Source organism: Mauremys mutica, chromosome 1 (genome assembly GCF_020497125.1).
Source record: "Mauremys mutica isolate MM-2020 ecotype Southern chromosome 1, ASM2049712v1, whole genome shotgun sequence".
NCBI lineage: Eukaryota > Metazoa > Chordata > Testudines > Geoemydidae > Mauremys > Mauremys mutica.
In genome coordinates this window covers 245,964,772-245,977,731 of record NC_059072.1, presented here as the reverse complement: position 1 = coordinate 245,977,731, position 12,960 = coordinate 245,964,772, and the positions used below count along the sequence as shown (strand labels likewise).

The 12,960-nt window shown below is 41.9% G+C and overlaps 1 protein-coding gene across 1 annotated transcript in view; it reads right to left on the bottom strand.

Annotated features, from left to right (window-relative positions):
- EIF5B (eukaryotic translation initiation factor 5B) overlaps nucleotides 1–12,960 on the bottom strand; it is a 67,720-nt gene that overhangs the window by 40,012 nt on the left and 14,748 nt on the right. Inside the window, exons 2-7 of the mRNA XM_045005753.1 lie at nucleotides 8,767–8,892; nucleotides 8,602–8,686; nucleotides 7,536–8,184; nucleotides 6,778–6,992; nucleotides 6,235–6,385; nucleotides 3,281–3,379 (exon numbers count right to left, since the gene is read on the bottom strand). Coding sequence (XP_044861688.1) covers nucleotides 3,281–3,379; nucleotides 6,235–6,385; nucleotides 6,778–6,992; nucleotides 7,536–8,184; nucleotides 8,602–8,686; nucleotides 8,767–8,892 — 1,325 coding nt within the window. The remainder of the gene's footprint in view (nucleotides 1–3,280; nucleotides 3,380–6,234; nucleotides 6,386–6,777; nucleotides 6,993–7,535; nucleotides 8,185–8,601; nucleotides 8,687–8,766; nucleotides 8,893–12,960) is intronic.

The window sequence follows — 12,960 nt, the reverse complement described above, 5'->3', positions numbered from 1 at the left end:
AGCTATGAATTCTCAAACAACATAAACAGGCTTGAAAGTGGACAAATGTTGGGTCAATTATTGGCTAAACAGGATTACCACCCATTCAAAAAAATCAAGATTCATCTCAGAGTTCCCTACACTGTCAGAAACATACAATAAGATGTGATAATACAAATAAGTTATCAGACCTCTCTCCATTCCCCAACCAAAAAAGGAGAAAATAAATTACTAAAAAGTAATTTAAATTGATGATTACTTTCTTAATTATCAAAGCACTATCCTTCTCACAAAGGAAAAATAGCTAGTTAGAGTTCAGCATGATTAAAAAAAGACAAAAAACAAAAGAATGTTTTAAGATGTTAAAGGTGTGTCCGTATTTCACTTAAAACTCTTTTTTGGCATATAATTGATATTATGCTGAAAAATCTGTAACAATCGTAACCACAGGAGAACTGTCAAGCAGGAATGTCAACCACTTAGCTACATGCAATCCATTAGATATCTATATTCAGCTGCTCTGACAGACTCCAATGTTTCAGAATGTGAGCACCCACCCTCATTATATTTATTTTATGGAAGATGAAAATTTCTAGCAATGAGCCGGAAAGATTGTGTTAAAAAAGAAAAAGTACAACTGATACAGCATTGTCTTTGAAAAAGCTCACAGAAGGCATCAATCCCCTTTTACCTTCAATAGGGTGTTCTCCCTTAAACCTAATGATACGAATCAGATTTACAGACTATTTAAGTACACAACTGTGTCCATAATCTGCAAACACAATTATTGTAATTGTGCTTGAAAATCATAAGGTGCAACCTGCATGTGGAAATGGCAAAGAGTGCTGGTCCTAACCAAGAACTGCATCATTTTCTCCCACAGGACAGTAGTTTTATTAACTGAAGATTATACGGTTATACAGGGGGGGAGGGGAGTTTTGTTGGTTTGTTTTGTTTTTTTAAAGCCACGTGCTATCCTCAATCTTCGTGCAAATCTTCCATGGTCATCAGTGGACGATCATTAGGGATCAAAGGAAGTGCACGGCAATAACTTTGCAGCCCCATCCATGGACCACAATGAAAGTGCCATTTTGAGCAGAGTGCCAAAGGAGTGACGCATGCTACAGAGCACACGCTAACTCCCATTATTCAAGGAAAACATTTTTCAAGTTTGTACTGAAAAAGTTATGTTTTATGTGCTCCAAAGTTCTAATAATTATACAAATAACTAGATCTAAGACAGGTTTTAAAAAAGTTAGTATTTGCCAGTTTTCAGAATGCAAAAAAGATTTTCTTCTGAATCAGTAACCTGGCACACTTTACAGGTTCATTGATAAAAGGCACAAAAATAAATCAAATGGTCTCTTATTTCTTTAGGATAAAGCTTTACTGCTTTTTCACTTCAGAAATATCAGTAAGTTTAGAACACTATAATCCCTCATGTTACTGATCCTTCATGATGTATATAGTCTCATAGACTAAGGTCAGAAGAGTCCAATATGATCGTATAGTCCGACCTCCTGCACAACACAGGCCGCAGAATCTCACCCACCCATTCCAGCAAAAAAAAAAAAAAAACCCTAACCTATATCTGAGCCACTGAAGTCCTCAAATCATGGTTTAAAGACTTCAAGGTGCAGAGAATCCTTCAGCAAGTGACCCCATGCTGCAGAGGAAGGCGAAAAACTCCCAGGGCCTCTGCCAACCTGCCCTGGAGGAAAATTCCTTCCTGGCCCCAAATAAGGCGATCAGCTAAACCCTGAGCATGTGGGCAAGACTCACCAGCCAGACACCGAGGAAAGAATTCTCTGTAGTAACTCAGATCCCAACCCATCTAACATCCCATCACAGGCCATTGGGCATATTTACCTCTAATAGTCAAAGATAATTGCCAAAGTTAGGCTATCCCATCATACCAACCCCTCCATAAACTTATCAAGCTTAGTCTTGAAGCCAGATATGTCTTTTGCCCCCACTACTCCCCTTGGAAGGCCATTCCAGAACTTCACTCCTCTGATGGTTAGAAACCTTCCTCTAGTTTCAAGTCTAAACTTCCTAGTGTCCAGTTTATAACCATTTGTTCTTGTGTCCATATTGGTACTAAGCTTAAATAATTCCTCTCCCTCCCTGGTATTTATCCCTCTGATATATTTATAAAGAGCAATCATATCTCCCCTCAGCCTTCTTTTGGTTAGGCTAAACAAGCCAAACTCTTTGAATCTCCTTTCATAAGAGAAGTTTTCCATTCCTCGGATCATCCTAGTAGCCCTTCTCTGTACCTGTTCCAGTTTGAATTCATCCTTCTTAAACATGGGAGACCAGAACTGCACACAGTATTCCAGATGAGGTCTCACCAGTGCCTTGTATAACGGTACTAACATCTCCTTACTGGAAATACCTCACCTGATGCATCCCAAGACAGCATTAGCTTTTTTCATGGCCATATCACATTGGCAGCTCATAGTCATCCTATGATCAACCAATACTCTGAGGTCCTTCTCCTCCTCTGTTACTTCTAACTGATGAATCCCCAGCTTATAACAAAAATTCTTGTTATTAATCCCTAAATGCATGACCTTGCACTTTTCACTATTAAATTTCATCCTATTACTATTATTCCAGTTTACAAGGTCATCCAGATCTTCCTATATGATATCCCGGTCCTTCTCTGTGTTGGCAATACCTCTCAGCTTTGTGTCATCTGCAAACTTTATTAGCACACTCCCACTTTTTGTGCCAAGATCAGTAATAAAAAGATTAAATAAGATCGGAGGACAAAAGCCTTTTTTGGCTTTGCAATACACCTTTTTGTTACCAATATTGTTAGTGAACAAGAAAATGAAGCCGTATTAGAGTCAAGGATTAAGAGCACTGTTTCCCAAACTTGGGACGCCGCTTGTGTAGGGAAAGCCCCTAGTGGGCTGGGCCAGTTTGTTTACCTGCCTTGTCTGCAGGTCCAGCCAATCGCGGCTCCCGCTGGCCTCAGTTCGCTGCTCCAGGCCAATGGGAGCTGCTGGAAGCAGCGGCCAGTACATCCCTCGGCCTGCACCACTTCCAGCAGCTCCCATTGGCCTGGAGCAGTGAACCATGGCCAGTGGGAGCCACGATTGGCCAGATCTGTGGACAGGGCAGGTAAACAAACCTGCCTGGCCCACCAGGGGCTTTCCCTACACAAGTGGCGTCCCAAGTTTGGGAAACAATGATCAAGAGTAATAGCAAAAAATAAATTGTGAAAAGAAAAAGTGAAAATCAGTTTAGTCTATCATATGAAGAATTTTTTGCTGAAGTAAGATACACTCACCTTCTTTGTTTTCCTGTTGCTGCTGTTGCTTCTTTTTCTTCTTGTCTTCATAAATTGGCCTCTTCTTTGGCATAGAATCTTTTGATGGCACTTCAACACCTGCAAAATGAGAATTAGAACAGTTCAAAGACTACAATGAATAGGACTAACCTGTAGATTAGTGACCAAGTTGGAAAACTAAAATAAAGGTAAGTTTTGGTTTAAATTAAAGACCAAAATTTTCCAAACCTGCCCAAACTTAGGCTAACTGTATATTTAGACAGTTGAGTGGCCTGATTTGCAAGAAAGTGCCAATGACATGCATCTTCATGTGGCATTTGCGGGCAGTGATGAGCTGCCAAAATATTAACAACCAGTTCCCTCCTCCTCAACTCATGAGGGGGTCATGCCCCCCCCCGGGGGTCGTGCCCCATCCAACCCCCCCATCTTCCTTGACACCCCCCCCCCCCCGGAACCCCTGACCCATCCCCCCCTTCCCTGTCCCCTGACTGCGCCCTTGCAGCCCCATCCAACCCCTCCTCATTCTTGATGCCCCCCGGGACCTCTGCCCCATCCAACCACCCCTTCTCTCTGTCCCTGACTGCCCCCACCGCCTCATCCAACCCCTGCTCCTTCCTGATTGCCCCCCGGGACCCTTGCCCCCATTCAATCTCCCTGTTCCCTGCCCTCTGACCGCCCTGACCCCTAACCACCCCCCCACAACCCACTGAACACCCCCTCCCTGCCCCCTTACCACACTGTCTGGGGCCGACGCCGCGGGGCCCCGACTCCCCGGGCCGGGCCGGCGCCACTCGGCAGGCACCGGGGCCGGAGCCACGGGTCCCAAGCTGGGCCGGGTCGGAGCCGCTCAGCCGGGACCAGCCCGAGCCGGTGGTGCTTGGCTGGGGCGCTCGGCCAGGGCCAGGGGGAGCCGCTCAGGTGGAGCCAGACTGGACCGCGCGTGCCGTCTCGCCCTCCCCCCCGCGCTCAGCTTACCTGCCTGCTGCTTGTTTCAGGCTTCCCGCAAACATTTGATTCGCAGGAAGCAGGGGAAGGGGAGGAGAAGGAGGGCGGAGCGTTCAGGGGAGAGGGGAAGGGGAGCTGGGGCCCGGGGCTGGGTGGACAGCTGCCCGAGCCTTTGTTAAATTTAAAAGCCTTTTAGAACCGGTTGTCCTGGAACATCCGGTTCTAAAAAGGCTTTTAAATTTAACAACCGGTTCTTGCGAACCGGTGCAAACCGGCTGGAGCTCACCACTGTTTGCGGGTGCTCATAACCTCTGGATAAAAAGGGTCAGGTCACTTATGCTTAGGAGTCTAACATTAGGTACCAGATTTGAAACTTTTGACTGAGGTTTACATTTGGTCCCACAAACATATACATTTCAAATTTAGCAGTGATAAGGCATCATCAGTAAAGGATCCTCTATTCTGGAATTCACTTCCAACTGGCCTAACAAACAAACCTTGTTTTAGGGCCTTTAGGCTTCTTACCTGCCATCTCTCTTTTCTTAAGCTTTTAAAGAAGGCTAAGTAGGTAGTATTTTGCCTGTTGGTATAAGTATTATGCTTCTGAAGTTACATAATTGTGTGCCAAGACACAAGCAAAAAAAGTGAAGATCAGTACCTTCATTTTCTACCTCATCAGAAAGATGGGAGCTCCAGTGGCACTCTTCTCTCATTTGCTTTAAATTAACTTTCAGCATGAGAGCAGAAAGTTGACCTAGTGCAAGAGGGAAGGATTGCCACTCAAGTACCACAAGTATTTGCTGCAACAACCTAGGTTCCTCTTAAATACCTTCCACTCAGTTATTACCTAGACCAAACCCTGCAAAGTTTGAGATCTGACAAGATTACACAGAAGTGTGTAATTTTGCAATGAGACAGCAGGATTCCAGAGAAAGCTAGTTATAAACTACAGCAGTAAATGTACAGAAATCCTGGGCCTTAATGAGCTTTTTTTTTATTTAAAAAAATCCCAACAACTCTTTCCAGAGTCCCTAAATGGTTTGGATCCTGAATACCTGAGAGCGCTTCTCTTTCAGCAAGATAGCATGTAGTTATGATCAGTGGAGGTACTCAAGCTAGTTTCCTCCAGATTTAAAGGCAAGAGATCTCGCCTCTGGAATTCACTTCCTCCCTTAGTCTGCCATGAACCAAAATTACTTACTTTCAATACATGCTGCAGGACTCATCTAATTTTTCTGGCCTTTGAGATTGGGATGGCCAAGAAAGTGATACTTCATAGGCATTTATTTTTGGCTGTAATTGATACATAGATTAAAGGTGGCAAATATAATATATTAGCCAATTTTCCCTTCTGGTTTTATGGTTATATTTAATATCTGTACAAGCACGGAGAGCTACTGGGATAACTATTGTTAAGGATACAATTCTTTCACAGAGGTCATGGATTCCATGAATTTCCAGGACCTCCATGACTTCTTTCGGGAACACTGCCTTCCGCGGCCCGCCCCGGGGAGCAGTGACCAGGGGAGATGAAGGGCCACCCAAACAACTGGCCCACAGCCAGCCCCGGGCCTGCTGGAGCAGCAGCCAGGGTTGGGTCAGCCCTTCCAGGGCTGGAGCAGCAGCAGTCAGTCTCTGCCACAGGAGCAGTGGAGGAGCTGGAGCAGCTGCAAGCCCTGGCAGCGCTGTTTGTGGTCCCAGCACCCCAGGGTATTTTTAGTAAAAGTCAGGGAAGGATTGCAGGCTTACGTGAATTTTTGTTTATTGCCCACAACCTGTCCCTGACTTTTACTAAAAATACCTGTGACAGAATCTTAACTTTAAATATTGTTAATAAATCTGAAATAAAAATATTGCTTTCCTTGGCCACAGAAACACAGTTTTACACATGGCATTTCTGGGTATATTCTGCTTGAAGCAACATGGGACCTAGACAGCAGAAAAATCTGCAAAGTTTTCCTTGAGCAATAAGTGCACAAAAAGAGTTTTGATTTTACAAGACTACTTACCCTGAGCTTGGAGTAGTTTAAGAGTAGCCTCTGCTCTGGCTCTAGCTTCTCGCTGGGATTTAGTTAAAAGTTTTCCCTCCTTTTTCAAACGCTCTTTTCTCTCTTTCTCTTTTTGTTTCTTCCTTTCTTTTCTTTCTTGTTCCAATCGTTCCTATGAAAGTAAACAGTGATATGGAAAAATATCACTATGCATTTTTATGATTTATGGAGTTAGTTATCAAACTACAAGGATTTATTACAATTTATAGCCGGCAAGAAGGGGGATCTTCCACTACTTTCAGTGACAAGTATCAGAGGGGTAGCCGTGTTAGTCTGGATCTGTAAAAGCAACAAAGAATCCTGTGGCACCTTATAGACTAACAGACGTTTTGCAGCATGAGCTTTCGTGGGTGAATACCCACTTCTTCAGATGCAAGTCAGTGAGTTTTCACTTTCAGTGAGTTTTCACTGTATACATAGTAAGGGCCTAATCCTGCAACAGACTAAGTGGGGGTGCACCACTTCCCTACCCCTCACCCATTCCCATCTGAACACATGCAGTACCTCCTCTTTACGCTTAGCTTCTAGTTCCTCAAGTCGTTTTAAGCGCTCTTCCTCCTCTCTCTTTGCCCTTTCTTCCTCCTCTTTCATCTTAGCCAAGGCTTCTTGCATAGCCTTAACTGTAGCTTTACTGGGCCCTTTTTTCTTTTCTTTCTCTTCTTTCTCAACTTTCTTTTTCTTCTTGTCTTTTTTCTTTTTGTCCCCCTCATTATCATCAGCTACATAAGAAAAAGACAGATATTCAGAGGTGTCACAAATTCAATTTTAAAGGACTCCAGATAGTTAAGTAGTGTTTTAAATAATGATGTTTTCACTCCTCAGCCACGAGGCCAAGAAGCGATTGCTTAATTCCAGATCTGAGAAACATTGATGATTCTGATTTCATACTGAAAAAGAAAAAAATTGACTCTTAAATCATAGCGATAAGACTCTAATGTGTTCATATAATAGATGTCTAAGAATGATCAACGGGTGAAAAATTATGTTTGCACAACAAGAGCTATAAATATATAACACGGTGAGAATTCACCATGTGACATTTGCTTTCTATGTACCTGGACAATATACAGGCCAGGAAAAATGCCCGTGGGTGAACCACATACAAAAAAAATAATATATATATAGCTACTAAGTATCTTTAGTATTATTGACTTAGGAAAAAGCTGCAATCACAATCATTGGTTTGCCAGTGGTTTGGCTCACTAATCATTAAAGGGAAAAGGTCTAATTGCATCAAATATTACTCTCCTAAAATTACCAACCTTCTGCTGCTGTTGGAGCCTCTCCCTTTTCCCCTGCAGCACCAGCTGGAATAGCTTCAGGAGAAGCTGCCTCTTCAACTCTCTTTGGAACCTCCTTCGGTTTTACCTGTTCTTTACCAGCTTCCAACTCTTCCTTTTCCTTCTGTTTTCTCAGTTTGGCTTTTTCCTCCTCACGTTTTTTTCTCTCACGCTCTTTTTTTTCTGCCTTCTTCTGAGCCACTGTTTTTATTTTGAATGAAGGCTCCTCTTCCTCATCCCCACTTTCAGCATTAGGAGCGGGCTTTCCCTTTTGATTTTTCTTTTGACCCTTTTTAGATTGGGAGAAATCGTCCGATTCATCAGCACTGTCACCCGAGGACACTGCTCGTGTACTCTCTTTACTTTTCTTAGCTTCATCCTCTTCTGAAAGATCCAGCTTTTTATTTGATTTTTGAGTTCTTCCTTTGCCTTTCTTAAGCAATATCTCACAATCATCATCATCACTGCCAGAGTGAGTTTCAGTTTTTGGTTTCTGAGTCTTTTTAGACTTTGTATCCTTACCCTCCATTTCTTCACTGTCATCATCGTCAAAACTGATTTTTTTATTCTTCCCTCTCTTTTTTTTGTCCTGTTTTGAGAAGCTGATTTCTTCGTCGTCATTCTCTACTGTCTGGTAATCAAACAAATTTTTCATTTTTTTTCATGAAAAATGTAATGTTTTCAAATGCAAAATTCAGAGATTATATAGGACTCCTCTTATATAGGATAGAGTTTGAGCAGTAGTAAAAGGATACCTGAACTAACTAAAGGCAGCCCACAATAAAGAACGCTCTACTTAATCAGTCACATTTTTCTAATGCTTATCTGTGTGCAAATGTGGTATAAGCTAAAAGTTATCATTGTTTGCATCAATGCAGAAGAGTAGTTAAAAGCAATCGTTACTTTAAAATAGTAGTCAGTCTTCATGTAGGTCCTCCTACTATACAGCAGCACCAAAATTTATGTAATCTGCGAGTAAAGTTTAAACTACCCAAAAACTGCCCCTTTCAAAACGCTTTCTATTTGTCAATAACCCCTCAACTTTCACCTTTGCTGAAGAAGGTTCTCGGTCAACCTTCCCTCCTTGTGCCTCTACAGACAGTTCTTCCAGTTCCTTTAGGATATCATCTTCACTAAAGAAAGAAGTTAAAATCATGTAAGTATTTGTTTATTTGTAACTGAATACAATAATGAAAGAGACAAAATTATTTACTCAAATTCTTGTTTCTTCTTTTCTTTTTTCTTTTTGCCTTTAGATTTTTGTGGTTCCTGCTCCTTGGCAGCACCTGCTCCCTCTATTTCAGCAGCAAGAGCATCAAGGTCAATATCCTCTTTGGCACTAAACAGAAAGATAGAAGAGTTTTATTAAAAGCTCAAATTAAAAAGGAAGTCACCTAAAGGAGTTTGAGTCACCAAGATGAGTATGTGTAACCATTTCCACAGGGATTTCAGAATGAAATGTAAATTTTATATATTTTTCATCTTACAGTAGATTTAAAATAAGACATTTAGACTCCCATCCATCTTAAAATTAATGATATGGGAACAGCTTTTGTAGTGCAGTTCCACAAGCCAATTAAAATTTCCCTAAATGTACATATCAGGCTGTGCTGCAATGCAAAGTCACTGCATCCCAACCAATATCACTGTGCACTGCCAAAATGTGAAGATTGAGTTTAGCAATCCCAAACCATAGTAACTTCAATTCTCTTCTCCCCTCCTGAGGAGATATAAACACACACCCAGAATATCAGAGAGGAAAAAAAAATCTGTATCACGCATGTTGCAACACTTATCAATTCTTAACAAGGAGAAGGGAGGAGAAATTAAGCGAAGGAATAGTGTGTGCCTGTGCCTACTCTGATACCATGCCAGCACACCAGCGGTTTTTCATGTCTCTACTTAACCCTTACATATCCCAACAATAATTTCTAACAAATTCAAAAGAAAGCCTACCGAAAGCTATAGACACTATTTACCATGAAGGAAAAATAAAAAACAAAATTGTTTGTAGAATGCAAATACTATTGGTAAAGTTTCTCCTTTAGCATTTACATCACCAAAGCATAACAGTGGTTCTCAAACTTATTTGATCGTGCCCCCATTGTGTCCCCCAGTTCTGAATGCAGCGTCACTACCAGCCAAGTAGTAAGGGTGACAATACCATACCATGTCACCCTTACTTCTCCGCTTCTGCCAGTGGTGGCACTCCCTTCAGACTCAGAGCTGTGCATCCAGCCAGCAGCCGCTGCTGCTCTTCAGCCACCCAGCAAGTTTTTTTTTTTTTTTAACCCCCTAAAGCTTTTCATGCCCTCCGGAATACATTCCGTGACCCCTTGGTGGGAGGCTCCTCCCAGTTTGAGAATCTCTGACATAACATGGATTTCCTTCAAGATATGTACAGTAACTCCTCACTTAAAGTCGTCCCGGTTAACGTTGTTACCTTGCTGATCAATAAGGGAACATGCTCGTTTAAAGTTGTGCAATGCTCCGTCGTCGTTTGGCAGCCACCTGCTTTGTCCACTGCTTGCAGGAAGAGCAGCCCGTTGTAGCTAGCTGGTGGGGGCTTGGAACCAGGATGGACCAGCAGCCCCCCTACCAGCTCCCCCCTCCCCTAGGTTCCCTGTGCTGCAGCCACCCAGCAGGCTATCAATTACTGGCAGTTCAGCTGTCCCTCCCCCACTGCCATGTGCTGCTCCTGCCCTCTGCCTTGTAGCTGCTCCCAGAGACTCCCGCTTGCTGTGCAGGGGAGGGAAAAGGGGGGAGTGGCCGCACTAATGTCAAGGTGTCCCCTCCCCCCACTCCTGCATCCCGCTTACTCCTCCTCCATATAGAGCAGGCAGGGGACACAGAGAGACAGACAGAGAGAGCTTGGGGGCAGCAAGTGCTGTCTCAACTTCCAGATCCACTTAAAAAGACAATGCACTTAAGAGTGAGTCAGCTTACTTAATGGGGCAGTGTGCATCTTTCTCTCCCCCCCACACACACAAAGTGTGTGTCTGTCTGCTGTGCTGTCTCCCCTCCCTCCTGTTCGTGCTGCCTTGATGAGAGGCTACATTAACAACGTGTTAACCCTTGAGGGCTCAGACAAGTGCTAGTTCATCATCATTTAGCAGCAAGGCATTCCCTGGGAAATATCCCTCCCTCTTCCACCCTCTAACTTCACCACCTCAACCAAGCTTCACAATCATCATAGCTGTGAACAGTATTAAATTGCTTGTTTAAAATGTATACTGTGTGTATATCTATATAATAAAGTTTTTTGTCTGGTGAAAAAAAAATTTCCCCGGAACCTAACACACACACACACCGCCCCACATTTACATTAATTCTTATGAGGAAATTGGATTCGCTTATCATCATTTCACTTAAACTCGCATTTTTCAGGAACGTCAACGTCAAGCAAGGAGTTACTGTACACAGGTTCATCCTTAATCACAGAAGTCACAGAAAGAAAAGGCCCTTTAAATCATATAGCCCATCTCTCGGCCAGTGCCAAGCAGTTCCCTATACCATATTCCATAGTGTTTTGCTCAGTCTAATTTTGGGAGTCCCAAGCACAGAGGTTTCCAACACTTTCTTTAGAATTACTCGCACTCTAACAAATCATACTGTCATGAATTTTTTCTTGATACGTATCTTAAATTTCCTCCTAATCCAATCCCTAATTACCTCTTGTGCCACTCTAAATAATTCCTCTTCATTCTGGGTACCCTTCTGTAACCATAAAATTTCGTTCTTTTAGCCTTTCAACTCCATCCCTCCAGCCGCAATAATTCTTTTTGTTCATTTCTTCTATTGACAAATTTGAGGGAGACCTTTCTAAAAAGGTATCATGTCCAGAAATGAATGTTCTATGTGCAGTTACTCCAGCACCTCAGAGAGGGGAAATACTTTTACCTTAATTTCCCGCTCCATGACATGAAGCATTTGGATACTCAACTCAAAAATCTCTTAGCTTACCATTTTCTTTTTTTGGCAATGTATTACTTTGCAAGTTCATGTCTAATTTGCTACTCATGCCTCTTCTAGCAGTCAGAAACTTTATCTGAAGAGGCAGGATTTGCCATCAGTACCACAGACATCTCCCTCACATATCAGTTCCAAATGCAACCATCTCACCATTACATTCTGAAATGTCTCCCTGCTATTTGATGGATTCATGAATACTGCTGAAATCTGATCCAAAGTGTCTGACTCCCTATATCTAAAGAAATATCACAAAAGGAAATGCACTTCCTTGAAATCCAGATTTTCCAAGACAGCAGCAAATGCGTGAATTAACAATTGCCAAGTATTAATATTGCTAAGTTCAATCATAAAAAAAAAAAATCAAATCCCAAGAGTCAGGACCCATCAAATTATGAGATTTTAAAAATACAGTCTGAGTCCTTTTTGTTTGCCATTGGGTGTTTTAGCCAAGTTTTCAGGCTTTTCTATGAAATCATGAGGACAAGAATTTTTTTAGAAAAGTAGATCAGATTCTCACAAAACTGCTTGACTCCAGCAACTGGGGCTTTCAGAAAAACACCAAAAGTTGTCACACTTGTAATAAAGCAGAGCTGGCAACATTTAACTTTTGAAAATTCAAAATCTTGCTACTCTTGTCTTTTCTTAATAATGACTGCCTGCTTTACGTAGAGGGTTATTTGTTGTTGTTTTTTTGTAATTGGTGAAACCAGGTAGCATTCTGGAATGGGATGGAGGCAGTTTTCACTTCTGCTTTTCCATTTCTGTGATGGACATAAAGGAGGGCAAGGAAGGGCCCCCATATTTTAAGATTTTATCATCATCAGTAAAGATTAGACTACGATATTGCTAAAAATAAGCACCAGCAAATACTGCTAAACAAGCAAGACCCCCAGGAATGTGCGTATGTAAGGTAAACGATTTGGTGGAGAAGAGATGTTTTTAGTATTCTGAAGAGTTAACATATATAACTAACTTCAAAAGTCGTAAGCTTCTTTTAGAGGAGTAAATTACTGTAAAATTTTACAGACTCTTTTTAAGATTTTTGAACGATGACTTGTTCTCGCTACTCAAAGTTTGCTAACACATTAAGACAATGGGAAAAAAAACCTAACTATAAGGAAAATCTAAGTAGTTATTCATAACACAGTAGAAACAGTAGGGCCAGTGTTTAACAGTATTTCAGAGAACCTCAAAACAAGGCCTTGTCTAAAGTAGGGAATTATAACCAGAAAGTTCCCTAGTGTTACCAATAGTTCAGATGCACAGGGGGAAGTTTGTTTTGTTTTTTTTTAAATAAAAGCTAGTTATGACACCGCATTTATTCACAAAGATTTGCACTTTTTTTTTTTCTTTAGTTTGGTTTGATGCTAGAATTTTGTCCCTTCTCACACCGCGTAGGTAATGACATAACATGAGCCCTACAGGACATAGCAGT